General features: G+C 52.0%; 1 protein-coding gene across 1 annotated transcript; it reads left to right on the top strand.

Moving 5' to 3' along the window:
* The first annotated feature begins 939 nt into the window (after nucleotides 1–939).
* Nucleotides 940–12,618, top strand: KRT72 (keratin 72). The gene is made up of 9 exons (XM_032348298.1): nucleotides 940–1,451; nucleotides 3,018–3,232; nucleotides 5,998–6,058; nucleotides 6,434–6,529; nucleotides 7,224–7,388; nucleotides 8,001–8,126; nucleotides 10,428–10,648; nucleotides 11,288–11,322; nucleotides 12,054–12,618. Exons 1-9 carry the CDS (start codon nucleotides 990–992, stop codon nucleotides 12,242–12,244), a joined length of 1,572 nt encoding a protein of 523 aa, XP_032204189.1. The 5' UTR covers nucleotides 940–989; the 3' UTR covers nucleotides 12,245–12,618.
* The last annotated feature ends 3,128 nt before the right edge of the window (nucleotides 12,619–15,746 follow it).

Below are 15,746 nucleotides of genomic sequence, written 5' to 3'. Positions count from 1 at the left end.
ATCAGAAATGCCAGGGCAACGGATGTTCTGATTGGGGGTTCCTTGGATGGGATGGATGATTCTCTTCTGCAATTAAAGAAAAAGAAAAAACTCAAGCTCATGTAAGACTGTCTTCCAGACCACCTTCCTGTACCAGCTCCTCAGGCCCCCTTCCCTTCTTCCCAGTTAGTATCTCCCTCACTTTTATTTATTTATTATATATATATATATATATAAAATTTATAAAACACAGAAATGTTTTTCTGGAGAAGTCTTTGAGCTCTGGCCCAAAATAACCCCCCTCTGCCCCTCACCACCCCCACCCCAGCTCTTGTGACCAGAGCTCTTACTGACCTGAACTCTGTCCCTGTGTCTGGCCTTCCCCCAACAGACTGAGAATTCCTTGCAGATAGGCCAGATGTCTCTACCCTCTGGGACTTCCTTCCAGTACTCAGGATAGAGCCGTCCTCTTCTGGATGTCTGGGGGAAGCAGCAGCTAGCTGGCAGGCTAAGGATGATTCTCTGGAATATTCTTGATCCTGTTCATGTCCTTCTGAAGCAGAGCTGGCCTGGACATCTGCTCCCCTATACCACGCTCCTCCACCTGGTGGGAGGGTGTCTTCCGCCACCCCCGAGCCAGACCCAGTGGAAGCTTCTACCATAGATCTTGGCCGTGATAACCCTAGTAATTGGAGGGCAGCAAGTGAAGATAAGGTAGCCAAATTATTATAATGCAGGAGGTAAGCAAAGCAAATGCAGGGTTCAGGGCCATTTTATAGGGAATTCATGAGGAGTTCAGGGTGGGGGAGACAAAAATCTCAGGGAGGAGTGGTAATTTCCTAAACGGAGAACCTAGAGGCCCCATGTAGCTAATAGATGTTCCCGACCTACAAATTAGGCTGCCTGCAGCCGGCTATTTAAGGGGTTGGGGGGAGCGAGGCAGGCCAGCGGAGCCGCCCTCTGCGCCCCTGTCCCACCTCTCGTTGCGCTCCGCAGCCCGTCCCCCCAGCATGAGCCGCCAGCTGCATCACCGCTCCGCCGGCGAGCGCACAGGCTTCAGCGGCTGCTCGGCCGTCATCTCGGGACGGGTGAGCACCAGCTCCGCCTCGTTCCGGGCCGGCGTCAAGGGCACGGCCGCCTTCGGCTCCAGGAGCCTCTTCAGCCTGGGGGGCGGCCGGCGCCTGGCCCTGTGCGCCGCGGCCGGGCGGGGCGGCGCCTTCGCGCTGGGCCACTGCTCTGGCTCGGGCAGCGGCCGGCTGGGCGGCTTCGTGGGCACCGTCTTCGGCAGCGCGGGGCTAGGACCCGTCTGTCCGTCCGTGTGCCCGCCCGGCGGCATTCCTCAGGTCACCGTCAACAAAAGCCTCCTGGCCCCCCTCAATGTGGAGCTGGACCCCGAGATCCAGAAGGTGCGCGCCCAGGAGCGGGAGCAGATCAAGGCGCTGAACAACAAATTCGCCTCCTTCATCGACAAGGTGGGTCCTCAGATGTCGATTTGGCCCCCAGCTACCAGTGTGCCCAGGGGTACTCCCTCTGCCACTGACAGTTGCTTGAAAACTCGGGCAACCTGGTTATCTTTTCTGAGCTTCCCTTTGCTTATCTATAAAATGGGCACAACAGTGGCTCTTACCTCACACGATGATGTGAGGATGAACTGGATGTTTATAAAGGGCTTGGAACAGAGCTTCTCACTCACTCTCTCAACCCCCACCCCATGATTAACAGAAGCCTAATTTTTCCTTCTGGGACAAGACCCTGGGATGGAAGGGGGTGCACCACAGGCAGGAGACATATGGAATGACCCTCTGAGAGTTGGCAATATCAGACAAGGAGATGGGGACACATATCCAGGACAGGAGCACCAGAGGGATACTGACCAGGGAGTATCTCAGGACATGATGCTTGGTGAAGGGAAAGGACTTAAAAGGTAGGAAGTGGAATTGGGGGTATAAGCCAGGAAGGGTTCTGGAGGAGATGAGAGAAAAGGACCAGAAAATGGAAGGGTGGGGCTATTGAGGAGGGCCTGTCAAGTTACATCTGTGGATGGGAAGATACTCCTGGTGACTCAGAGGCAGTGACCCCAAAGGATAGAGAGCAGAGAAGGAATAGGTTTCTATATCCAAGCCTGGGCAAAAGATCTAGACCATGACTCACAGGGGACATAATCCAGATAAAAGCTGACATTAGTCAGTGCCTGGTGCTGTCCCAAGGGGTCCTCATATATCACACGTGACCCAAGATTCTGTCGTCATTCTGCTTCGTGGATGAGGAAACCAAGACAGAGGGAGGCTAAGAGACATGCCCAGGTTGATAGAACAGCAACAGCAAGACTGTGTCCCTCACCACTGTGCTTGGCTGGGAAGAGGATGGGAGGTGGACGGAGGTGAAAGGGCAGGAGTAGAAGAAACAGAGCTGCTATCCCAGGGGATAGGGTTCATTTTCCTCTTCAGAGTCTGTTCTTCCCCCTCACACTCCCTTCTCTCCCTAAAGCTAGAGAAAGGGAAGAAGAGGAAGGCTAGTGAGTAGCAGAGGCTTGAAGTTTCTGAGTCCAAACGTGTGAGACCTTTTGTCAAGTATGCAGGAACCTTGTAAAGTGATAACCCACTTTGAAATGAAAACCAAAGAAACCAGCCAACCAAGAGCAACTGAGGTTGCACCTAAGAGAGGACAGGTTAACCACCAAAATGACCTTCCGTCCTATTCCCCCATTACTGTTTCTCCCTTGGTTCCCATCTTCCTTCACTCTGAAAACCCCAGCATTTACAGCAAAAGACGCTACCTGCATCACATGATAACTCATGGTGGCATTCATTGATAGCATTGCTTAAACCTATCTCCTTGATTTCTTTTAGACTGAGTCTTATTTCTTGTCTTGGAGACCCAGATAAGCACATCCTCATGGCTGAATCTGTTCTCTGATGCATCTTGCTCTTTCCTGCCTCCCACTGTAGGATGACTGTATCTGATTTTTGGGGCCCCCTCCCCACTGTTGAGAGGCAACAGCATGGGGATTCTGGGCTATGACCACCTTTGGGTCCCAGGTGCGGTTCCTGGAGCAGCACAACCAGGTATTGGAGACCAAGTGGAACCTACTGCAGCAGCTGGACCTGAACAATTGCAGGAAGAACCTGGAGCCCATTTATGAGGGCTACATCAGCAACCTGCGGAAACAGCTGGAGACACAGACAGGTGACAGGGTGCGGCTGGACTCAGAGCTGAGGAACATGCAGGATTTGGTGGAGGACTACAAGAAGAGGTGAGTGGAAAGGCAGAGAATCTGCCCCTGGAGGGTCTTGATTACAGATGAGATTTCGATTTAGAGTCAGCATTTTTGCCTTTTTCGATCCCTTACTATAACATTTGCTATTTCCTTTTTCATAGGGGAGCCGGGGAGATCCAGGCAGGTTGAGACTTAGGAAGAGAAAAGATCTATCTAGGGTGGTGCCCTGAATTTCTAGGAAATGGTGTGCCCAACTTTTAACATTGGAAATGGAGAAGTGGGTACAGGAGAGTTGTCTCAAAACCAGATGGACGACCCAGATGGCTTTGTAGCTCCTCCTGCGTGAGGTCTTCCGTGGGAGTACCTAGAATGTGAACCATAACACCAATCCCAGAACAAATCCTAAAGCTAAGCAAATAGAAGTTTTGAAAAATTTTTTCATGTTGAGGTGTCTCTGTGCTGCTGAATCCCACCATTAAAGAGAAAGATTGAAAATGTACTTGAAACCAGAAATAACTTCTTCTGGATTTGAGCCAGTGAGGAGAGCATGGCACATCCCTGCTTAGCATGATCTGATATTTTGGAAGTTTGCTTCCAGGTGCCAGGATTTTTAGGGAAAGGTAACTTCTTCCACAATTCAAGGGGATGGAGTTGGTCAGAGCTGAGCGATTTCTCTTGTTCCACGTTCAGTCTGCCGGGCCGTCCCTATTCTGAACTACCCTCAAGTGGAATTCTGTTCTGAGTCCTGAGGGAAGAGGTGGCATGGTCTCTCACCTCGGAAAACATCCAGATTGGGGACAGGCTTGACAAGCACTTTCAGAGAGCCCCCAGGAAGTGAAATGAATACAGTGTGGATTGAGATCGAATGGCATTCAGAGGGAAATTGAAGCCTAAATCAATCTCAATCCACACCGTGAATACAGTGTGGAGCAAAATTCTGGAAAAAAAAAAAAAAGAGGGGGTTTCCAGGCACAGCCCAGATGTCAAGTTGGAGGCCGCCAAAGGTCTTGCTGCCTCTGGAAGACCAGGTGTTCTGGAAATTCCACTCAGTTGAGCTGATGATGGGTGAGCCTCCTGGTTCTCTGTGGACTTCAGTTTTAATATTTGTAAAATTCAGAAACTGACACTTGCCTTACCACCTAAAAGAGCTGTTGAGATGGTAATGCTGTTACTAATGTATTATCATCATCTCTTTAAAGAACCGAAGTTCTAGGCAAATCTAAGGCATTGTTTCCCTGATGTCACTGGGATCCTAGCTTGACAAGCTTTGTGACCTTGGAAAAGTCTTTGCCTTGCTTATAAAATTGAGAGATGATAATGATAGGATCTACTTGATAGGGTTGCTGTGGGGTGAAATGAAATAAGGAAATGAATTAAGAATTGTTAGCTGCAAACTAAAGGTAACATCTTGTACAATAGGTTATTGGAAGGACTGAAGATTAAAGTGGTGTAGATTTGATATAATTAATACATCTGTGCTCTAAGACAAGCAAAATTAACCTGCACTTTGTTATGGCTTAACTTTTAATTGTGCATCGTAATGTATTTTACAAATCATGAGTTATTGATAAAGTCAATAGTACTAAAAATGCATCGATTTTCTTTATAAATGGGTATGTCTGTGTATGCTCTGGTGTTTAGTCTCTAGAAGTAAATAAAGAAAAATTACGACAAATAAATGTCATTAATTTGATAGCCATCATGACCAAACTTTTTCTGTGTGTTTTATGAAACAAAAAGGTAAGCTAAAAACTAGTCTGCAACTAGCGTACGCTCTTATTTATTAACAGGAGGAAGAAAAATGGAGTATTTTCTGAGATAATAGGAGATAATGATAATTATAATAGAAACAACCCTATCATAATATAATTTGATACAAGAAAGTATTCGTTTACCTTTTAAATAACACACCTGGAATCTGAGATAAATCATATGAATTGTTTTCTGTGTGTTCTATCCAGTGTAACTAACACAATTTGGCAGTCTCAGAAAATGTTCCTGTTGCATTTCTAAAATAACCCACTTCGATAGCCTGTACTGTCTTCTGACAAGGCTTTTCCCCCTTTGGCAGACAGCCGCTTGCCTTAGGAAGGAGTAAGAAGCTAAAAAGGATAGTTCTGACAGGGTATGGAAAGAAACCAGTTGCTAGAATTAGTTATTTCTTTCCAGGGTTCTATTTCATTTCCCAATGCAAATATCCTGCAATACATTCTTTGACAATAATAAGAGTTGGAATAGTGAGGTCTGTAAGGGATCAATACTCCCATCTCCCCAGTCTACAATGTATCTGTGTGAAGAACATCCCGGCCCTATCCAAACATCCTGTTTCTAAGACCTTGCTTCACCTGGAACAGAAATATGTATAAAAAACAAGCAGAACATACAACTCAAAGGTCGGGATAGTATTTGTTTGGTGTCTGAGAGGTTTTGCACCCTGGGCTATGCACTATACTAATTAATGTCCCTGTTGGGAGAAGGGGTGTCTTTCTGCTGTCACAAGGGAGGGGTAGCTGTGAAAGGGATGAGGGATGGTGGAAGCCCATCACAAGTGCGTTCCTGGGCAGAGGCATTGTAGGGTAGGTTACATGTGAACTAAGGAGCTGCACATTGATTCCTTTAAACCTACTCTGGTCAAGGTCCCTTTTGATCATTGTGCATACCCCAGGGATGCAGGAACTCCAGTGTGGAGGTCACGGCCATGCAGCTCTTGGCACAGCCGTGCTCACTGACTGCTCAGCGAGTGTTTGCAGAACTGAATTATCCCAATGACAATGCCACCGCCTCTCTCTTGCCGCACACAGGTACGAGGTGGAGATTAACAGACGAACAGCTGCCGAGAATGAGTTTGTGGTGCTCAAGAAGGTAAGAGGGAAACAGGGAGGGCTGGAAGAAACCTGGAGTCTCCCTGAGTACCTGACATGGTGGTGTTGGTAGGCTGAGGAAAGGGATTCTGTGGGTCACTCAGTCCCTTGGGCAGGGGTGGCTGCGGTTCTCATTTCTCAGTTCCTCTGTCTGAGTCCCCTTGCCTGGGATGCGTGTTGCTCCCAGAGTCTGCCCGCTTAGAATCCAGACGTTCGGTACACTCCTGGCACGGCCATTGCCCTGCACATCGGTTGGTCTGCTCTCAGCACTGGGAAGCACAGGGTGAGGGGAGTGGCGAGAGCAGGGAACCTGAGTCTCCTCACAACAGGCAGGGAGGGCAGGGGAAGGCAGCTGGCTCCTTTCTCGGTCCCCCAGGATGTGGACGCCGCCTACATGAACAAGGTGGAGCTCCAGGCCAAGGTGGACTCCCTGACGGATGAGATCAAATTCTTCAAGTGCCTCTATGAAGGGGTAAGGATTCCACGGAGCTCCTGCATGACCTGCTTCTCCCATGAGTGTCTCCTGTCCCTTGGCCTGCATGGATATGTGGACCAAAGGCTGGCAGCTCCGTGCAGCTGATGTTTGCGGAGCAGTGAGGTGGGCTCTGAGGAGGCCATGAAGAAGAAGGGATGATTCCTGTCCCCTAGGCAGTCACAGTCTGTGGCTGAGGCCTGGGAGAGCAGAGGAAGGTGTAGGGAATTCTGTCCGAGCTGTCAGGGAAGATTCCTGGGGAAGGATGAGGAAGATCTCAGGGGTGCTGAGAAGGGCTTGGCGTGCAGCCTGAGGGAGCGTGACGAGCAGTCTGAGCTGGGTCAAGTGAGTGGGGCCTGGAGAAGCAAAGGTGGTTGGCGACTCCGGAAGGGCTCTGCAGGCCACCTAAGGAGATCAGACTTAATTCTACAGATGAAGGGTGGCCGTTGCTGCAGAGCGTGGAACAGGGGTGGGAGCAGTCCTGAGTGCAGGATGGAGAGGGGGGTCCCATACTGGGGCTGAAAGCCAGATGCGGGCACCTCGCTCTCGGCAGGCAGCGGCATTGGCGGGCTCTGCTGAAGGTGGAGTTCAACCACCACGGAAGGGCCTCAAGAGATTTGCCAGGGAGGGTCAGGAGAGGGGCTCCCCTCGTGGAGACCCTCGAAGTGGCTCCACTTCCCTAACTGTTCTCCAGGAGATCGCTCAGATGCAGTCCCACATCAGCGACACCTCCGTCATCCTGTCCATGGACAACAACCGGGACCTGGACCTGGACAGCATCATCGATGAGGTCCGTGCCCAGTACGAGGAGATCGCCCTGAAGAGCAAGACCGAGGCCGAGGCGCTGTACCAGACCAAGGTGGGCTGCATGCCAGGTGTGCCGAGGCCCAGGGACCCCAGCTGCCTCTCTCTCCTCGTGCCTGCCTGCATGCGCGTGTGTGGTGTGTGTACCAGGCTGGGTTGAGACCTCCTTTGTCTTGGAGTTGGGCCTCGTGGAAATGTCTCCCTCTGTGGGGCCGAGAGGTCCCTCACAGTCTCGGCATGTGCTGGGGCATATATGGGCTCAACCCTCGCCCTGCGGTTGCCCTTGCTGACAGCAGAGGCCACACTAGCCACAACCCTGGGGAGACTCTGACACCGTTTCTGTGCATAATCCATCTATCCTGGCTTTGTTTCGTGTTTCCTGCTTTGTCAAAATGAGGAATATTCTACTTCCACCAAGGGTTTCACAGTTGTGAGCCCGAAGATCCTCCTGAGCTGGGTCAGGGCTTTCTTGTCGAGAAGGAAAAGGTGGTTCCCCCACGCGCTTCCCTCCCCTCTGCTTCTTCCCCTCCCGTCCTCCTCACTGTGCATTTGTTGCTCAGGCAATGAGAACAGCATGTGGTCCTCCTCCCACTCCCCATGTTCCACACACTTAAGAGGCGAATTCCCAACTGTGCTGGGCTCCTCTTCTCTTGTCTCCCAACCTCAGATCCAGGAGCTGCAGGTCACCGCAGGCCGGCATGGGGATGACCTCAAACTCACCAAGGCTGAGATCTCAGAGCTCAACCGTCTGATCCAGAGGATCCGCTCCGAGATAGGGAATGTGAAGAAGCAGGTGGGTTCCATGAGATGAGTCAGCTGGTGGGTTTATTGCGCACCCAAGGTATGAGACTAAATGCGGAACAAGGACAGGGCATAGCCCCTCTTTAGGGCATGTGTAATCCTTCAGGAGGGAACAGCCCGAGCCCACATAGAAGGGCGAAGCATTCCACCCACTGTGCAGCCTGCTCCCTAAGGATCCCGACTGGCCAGAACAGAATGCAGACCCCAGGGAGGCTTCCTGCAGGAGGTGGGATGCATGGGCGGGAAGGAGAGGGGTGGGGGTCCTGGTGAGGGAGCCAGCAGGAGCAGTGGGTCCAGTGTGGACACTGCATCGCGTGTGTGCAGGGAGGAAAGACACCTACCCCAAGCAGAAGTTCCACGATGGCTGGGGTGGCAGGTGGCAGGACATCACTACACAGGACAGGCAGGTTAGGGGCACCTTCGAAGTGGGGCAGTGGAGTTTAGACCCAATGCAGGAGGTTAAAAGGAGCCGTTTGAAGGTTTCACGTGATGAATCCATGCTGGAGGGAGAGCCCAGCCATGGAGTTTAGAAGAGGGGAGGAGAGAGAGCCTCCCTCTGTTGGCTTGGCCCAGGGCTCTGCTCTGTGTCTGTCCATCCCCGTGGCTGTGCTGTGTGTGGTGGCCTGGCACTGAGTGACCCCATGACCCTGGGTGCAGTGTTGGTCTCACTGATGTTTCTGATGCAAGCAAACTTGTGAATTTCCCAGAGTTTGTGGAGGCTGGCACAAAGGCTCTGAGCCTTCCAGACAAGTCAAGTGGCCCTGTCCCCATGTCCTCTTCTTCAGTGGACTCTCCCTGGCCTGTGCGCATGCGCACACACACACGCCCCACATGTACATGCAGACACATGCACACACATCATCTCTGTGCACCAGGCTCATGGTGAGGGGAAGAAAAAAGACCTCTTAAATAAGAACTCATGGTGTTTTCATTTAATTAAGTTCTGCATAAATGAAAGAAAAACACAAGGTGTTTGAGGCCGCCCTCAGTATCCAATTATAGTATTTTATCTAATAAAATGTTACATGTTCACGGTTGGGTGAACTTATTACTAGAAAGTGACTTTGTGATCAGAATGCCATCAGGGAGGTCAGGGAAGATGTCCTCCATGGGGAGCCAGTGGGGTTCACTCTTGATTCTTAGGCCCCATCGCAGCTCCTACTGAGGGCCCCCAGCCAAGGTGGTTTCCTGCCCTCTGGCTTTTCCACTGAAGAAGTGTATGGTGTCACCTGCAGACCCTCTTGGCATTCGGTGATCCCAGGATCCATGTGATAATTGTTCCCAAGGGTGCCCAGATTTCATGCCTTCTCACCTCAAGCCACTTTCACAAGACCCAGGAGTCTCCCTGATTCACCCTGTAGGACCTCGGTCAGTGAAAAGGAGCAGAGCACAGTTTGATAGAATTCAGGTCACAGAGTGTCTGGCCATCCCCTGAATGATTAGACCTCCACAGTCCTGAGGACGGGACATGGCCTTCTGTGGCCAGACAGCTGGGTCCTAGGCATCTCTGCAGAGGCTGTGAACCACTCATCCAGACACTGTGGGTGTTTGCATGGTGGGGGGTCTGCCTGGCAGAGGGGGAGGCACCGGCCGGGCAATAGTCTAGAATTCTGTCTAGCCTTGGGACCGGCTGCTCTCCTTGGGGTGAAACAAATTTGACTCCAGAGGAAGGGGACACACCAGAAAAGAGAAGCCATATTTAGATCCCACCAAGACTTGGCCAAGTGATGGGAAAAACCTCCCAAGACTAAAAGACTCAAGAAACCTCTGGCACCTTCTCATAGACATCCCCAGCTTCATACTGCAAGTTCCCTTCCCACCTAACAGTAACCTTATTAGTATCCCCCCCTTTGTTATCTTTCTTTCTCTCTCGTTTTTGGTTTTTGTTTTGTTTACAATTTTCAGGATCTCTCAAGACAACCTCAACTGTGGTGCAGAATTAAGCTAGTTACCCCAAAAGTTTTCAAGGGTGGCGTCAGAATCTTGTGGCCAGCGTTACAGACTGGGAGGAAGAGGACAGGAGCCATAGGCCCAGGAGGGTCCCCTTCTCGGTGCCTTTCGTCTCTCTCCCAAGGGAGGGAAGGGCCATCTTCATATGACAATGCACGAGTGGAGGTGAACCGTGCCCGGAGATAGGAGAAGGACAGATTCATCTCTAGCGATGTCCCAAAGTGGAGAAACTAGGAGGACCTTAATGCATTCACTATCAGTCAGGACCAAACGAGAGGGGATGTCTGGCCAGGATCTCAGAATTGTGTTCTGACTCAAAGCGCTAAATGCATTTGCCCCTCAGTGCTCCAACCTGGAGACGTCCATTGCCGATGCTGAGCAGCGGGGCGACTGCGCCCTGAAGGATGCCCGGGCCAAGCTGGACGAGTTGGAGGCCGCCCTGCACCAAGCTAAGGAGGAGCTGGCCCGAATGCTGCGCGAGTACCAGGAGCTCATGAGCACGAAACTGGCCCTGGACATGGAGATCGCCACCTACCGCAAGCTGCTGGAGGGCGAGGAGTGCAGGTAGGGGCCAGATATCTTTTATTTGGAGCAGTTACCTCTTTGCTTTAGGAAGACTGAAGGCAAACAGTTTGGTTCTGTTCAGGTCCTACTGGGTAACACCTTATAGGGAATGGGTTTGACATGGTACAACAGGAAAGACCAAAGTTAGGCTGCAGGAAGGACTGCATTGTCAAAATCCCAAAGAGGAGGTGGGAGAGGAAATATGAACATCAGCAGCTTTGGAGAAACAGAGCCTCCCTGGCCCTTTGTGCTGCATGCTTAGGGAGGTGGGGGGAGGGGCAAGATGGCTTCCAAGAGTCAGCTAAGTGTAAGGTCACTCCGGCAAAGCCTGGGACCCAGCGAGCAGGTGGACTCATTCCTCTTAATTGTGTGAGACCACTGGCAGAATAGAGGTGAGCAGGGCCTCCACAATGACCCCACCCATCAGATCACCCAGAGCTACTCTGATGGCTAGAGAAGTGAGCCTTCCCAGAGGACGTCCCACTGGGGTGTGTGTGTGTGGAGGGGGGAAGGGAAGCTTCCTCCCCCCCCCACACACCCCAAGGAAGAATGAGGGGGACCGTGGCACCTCTGTGACCCCCTGGAGAGAAGACGTCTTGCTTTACAGAGCATTTACCTGCCTTTCCTCTCTCTCTCCAGGATGTCTGGTGAACATCCAAGTTCTGTGAGCATCTGTAAGTACCTGCAGGACCAGGTTTGGGTGTGGTCACCTTCCAGAAGTCTGAGCCTCCAACTCCATGACACTAGAGGGGGTTCAGGAAAGAGTCAGGGGCAGCAAGTGGGAGCTGGCTTGAATCACCGATGAGAAGCAGTGATGGAGAAAAATAATACCATGAAATACAAAAGTAAAGCCTATAGAGAGATCAAAGTATATCTAACAGTGTATCAATCCAAATTCTTCTTTAAAATGAGGCTTACTGGCCACGTTGTATTTCTCTTGAGGCCAGACCGAAATCAAGACTCCAGCTTGCAGTAAGAAGGAACTGGGGAGTCAGAGGGACTGAGGGCGGGCGGTAACAGCCTTCTGCAGACTGAAAAGCTAGAGACAGTGCAGGTGCAGAGGGAGGCACTCTCCCAGGAGAGGGGGTGTTGGCCCGCAGCCCCTTCCACGGGGACAGCACCAGAGGCCTCCGTGAGGGCCTTGGTTCATGTGGCCTGTCCTGTGGGGGAGGTTCACTGAAAGAGCCCACAAAGGCTCCAAGTCTGATGCTGGTGGAGGGACACAGACTAACGGGAGGTCAAATACATGGGGCCAAATCCTTGAGAAATGATCCATACTGCCAAGAACCTCCAAGGACACTGAAAGGCCCAGCAGAGGAACTCTGTCCCCACAGGGCAGGCACTGAGGGAGTGGGCCGGGATGTTCCAGAAAGACCCCCAATCCTGCATCTTCTCTCCATTTCAGCTGTCATCAGCAACACGGGCGCAGGGGCAGGAGGGGCTGGCTTCAGCGTGGGCTTTGGCGCCTCGAGCAGTTACAGCTTCAAGCCAGCGGCCATGGACGTCAAAACCAAAGGCAGCTGTGGCAGCGAGTTCAAGGATCCCCTGCCTAAGAGCTCAGGCGGCAGCTGTGCAGCCAGGAAGGCCTCGAGGTGAAGGGCTGGCGGTGACCCTTGGCTCTGTGAGCAGAAAGCCGCAGGGCCCAGCTGCTCCCCCTGCCCCTGCCCTGTCCAGGCCAGGAGGTGCTTCCTCTGTGGCCGCAATCCCCGTGCCATCCCCTAGTCCTGTGGTCCTCCACGCGGTGCATGTTGTGAGGTGAGAAATCCCAGGGGGTGACCTCCCCCTTGGCTGTTTTTCACTGGGTCACTGCCCCCAACACAGAGATAACACAGCTATGTGGATGTCTCCCTGCGGCCAGTGTGAACCCCTCTGTCCCCATGCCTTTCTGCGGCCGTTGCAGCCCAGGCGCTCTCTTTGTCCTCTGCTTTGGGTCGTGTCCAGTTCTCTGCTTCTCCTGCAATAAACAATCAGAGCCATTGGATTCTCAGTGTCAAATATGTTGCCCGGGATGTCAGCATCCACAGCGCCCCTCTGCCTTTTCTCCATCTGACTCTTGCCTCCCTCTGGGTCTCTGGGTGGACATGAGTCTCCATCGTCCCGCTCTGGCCCAGTAGGGACTGGTGAGGGTGGTTCCTGGTCAGCGGTTGAGTTTGTTACTGACATGCCTTTGGGCAGCTTGGGGCTTCCTGGGCACTGGGCCACCGGTCCACACAGTGCAAGGTGTGTATGTAAACTCGCAGCGAGCAAGGAGCTGGGGCATGCTGGGAGCCGGCATGGGGTTTTTTTACTTCTCGAAAGTACCCACAGCCCCACACTAAGCACCTCTTTTTTCATAGTGGTCAGTCCCTCCTTTTCTTTACCTCTTGGCTCTTCTGCCAATGCACCTCAACCCTGTTCCCCCACAAAGGCCCTGCTTTCTTCTTCTAGCCCATTCTGAGAGTCTGAAGCTTGCACACGCATAGGCTTCTGAATGCGTCCATGTCCGCTGTGTATATACAGTAGTTACACACTGAGGTGATCCAGGCACTGGGAGGAGCAGAGTAAACCCACAGGCACAGACGTTGCTCTCATAGAACTTACAGTCCATGGGGAGAGGGAAAATAAGCAACTAGCAAAGATAATCCGTAACATGTGGGCAAGCGGTGATTCCCTCTCTGAAGAGAAATTACGTGAAGAAGGGGGCTCTCTGAGGCGTGCGTGTGTTTCCACAAGGGTGTCTGTGTTCCCAGAATCCGTTTCCACATTTGACTTCTTCAAGGTGCTCAACAGGAGAATCCTCAAGGGCCAGACCACCTTCCAAGGATGAGCCTCATTTGAGGGGGTCATTCAAGGTGCCCGTGACACTTTCTCCTCCTCCGGCATCCCTAGCCTTATCCTCTGATCTTTCTGCCAGCAGGCCAGGCCTTTTCACACCCAAGGACCTTGACAAATAGGATTTTTCACTCGCGGGTGCCCAGGCCCCTTTTACTGCAAGCCGGCTCATCTTTCGTGGCCCGCTGAAATGCCACCTGCCTTGCTCATGCTTTTTCTGGTCCCTCCAGGGGGACTCCAGCAAAGTCACTGAGCATTAAATGAGAGGAAGCATTAGAACTGGTGGCCTGACTGTTCTCCTTTCCCTGTCCCCTCACTTTAATAGGCCAACAAGCAAAGGCCCGGATGGTTCAGTGCCCTGCCCAAGGTCATAGCCCCAAACACCCACGACACCGGTTCCCAATCTGCATTATACTTGGGGCTTTATTTTCCTGGTGTCGAGACGTCTGTCCCCTCATCCCACCCCCCCCCCACCCCTTGTTCCAGGGTCCCCAGTCTGGCTCACGGCATGCAATATACATTTCCTGCAAGAATACCTGGCTTAGTCTAGCCCACCCTGGGTGGGAAGAAGGAGCTCGGGGCATACACATGTGTCCCAATGACTTGGCTTGTGCGTGATGAAACACATCTGTGTTAATAAATTTGAGTTTGACATACACCTGTGCATATGCAGTGTATACAATTTATTGACCAAACTGGAACACTGATTCTGGACTCAGGCTGAACGGGATTCTCAGATGACCGGCATAAGCCAGGACAGTCTCAGGCAAAGGGCCCACCTGCTAGTACTGGCTGAGTCATATGTTTGGCCTCCAATCCTGCCTCTTCCAATGGCTAGTTGTGTCCTAGTGTGGGATCCTGCCCTTGCATAATAGGACTGATACAAGCTGGCCCAGGCACTGTTCTCGGCACAGACACTTCTGAGCGCTTCAAGGCTAGCAACTCAATGTATTCTTCCAGCAATCTGATGGGTATTATTGTTATAAGGTGCAATTATAATAATGCACATCTCACTAATGAGAATATTGAGGCTCTGAGGGGTAAAAGAAACCAACTGATGTTGTGTAGTAAATGGCAGAGTTGGGAGCTGAATCCCAGTCCAACGGCAGAGCCCGTACCTCCAGATAGGACACCTCATAACTGACAAAGTTCTCATCGTAGAAGAGTGTTGAGAATATGGAAGGGGATAATGGGAGTACTACAGTGCCTGAAATACAGTTTGGAGCCAAGAGATGTTAGTCGTTATTATAATAATTATTATTAACCTGTGTGCAGGGGCCTTCTTTGCCGGCCGTGTGCTGGTTCAAGACCCATCAATCCACAGCAGGACTGTGCCCAGGGACCTGGCTGACAGGGGCTGAGTGCAGGATGGAGGGCACTGGATCTTCTCATGGAGACACATTCCCCTGTAGTCACTGACTGCTAATTTCTTTCTTTCTTTTTTTTTTTTTTTAAAGATTTTATTTATTTTGACAGACAGAAATCACAGGGAGGCAGAGAGGCAGAGAGAGAGGAAAGGAAGCAGGCTCTCCGCTGAGCAGAGAGCCCGATGCGGGGCTCGATTCCCGGACCCCGGGATCATGACCTGAGCCGAAGGCAGAGAGGCTTTAACCCCAGACTGCTAATTTCTAAACGGGAGAAACAACTCTCTGGCGCCTGTAGTTTGTGCACACACACTGCCCTCTGCCAGCAGCCCCAGGTACTGCACCTCCTGTCCCCAAGGTGGTGAGGAAAGACTTCCCTGGGGTGGGTGCACATTTGGCCGGGGTTGGGGATAATCTTGGACAGGTTCTGTGCCCACCACAGGGCTGCCAGCTGGAGGAAATGCCCTTTCACTCTCTAGCATGCCCAGGGTGGCCTCAGCTTCCGTGTTGCCCAGGCAACCAGGCTGCTGATCTCCAACCCTCTCCCTGGCTCTAGGTCATGACGTACAGCCCTCATTCTTGCTTCATGCTGCCCAGCTGGGCCGCTGGGCCCCAGTCTCCTGTGTCTACTGGCTCCTACTTCCAGACTGCTTGGGTCCTGGTTTGTGTGTCCCTGTCCCCCACTCTCTGATCTGCAGGGCAGATCCAACCAGCCTCATGAACACACAGCTGCCTGTTACACCTAGTAGCCTGGCCATCAAGTCTCACATGGGACCCGTGACACTGGAGTGATGGGGACTTGGTCTCTAGACGTCCTGCTCTAGAAGGGAAAGTTGACAGAATCTTACAAGGGGGCTCCACTTGGGTCTCCGCTGTGAATAAAGCTCTGAGCCCAACCTCAGGTGCCAGTGCTGGACGTCACC

This window comes from Mustela erminea, chromosome 6 (assembly GCF_009829155.1).
Source record: "Mustela erminea isolate mMusErm1 chromosome 6, mMusErm1.Pri, whole genome shotgun sequence".
Taxonomy (NCBI): domain Eukaryota; kingdom Metazoa; phylum Chordata; class Mammalia; order Carnivora; family Mustelidae; genus Mustela; species Mustela erminea.
Note: the sequence above shows the minus strand (reverse complement) of the source record. Positions and strands in the feature narration are given on the sequence as shown.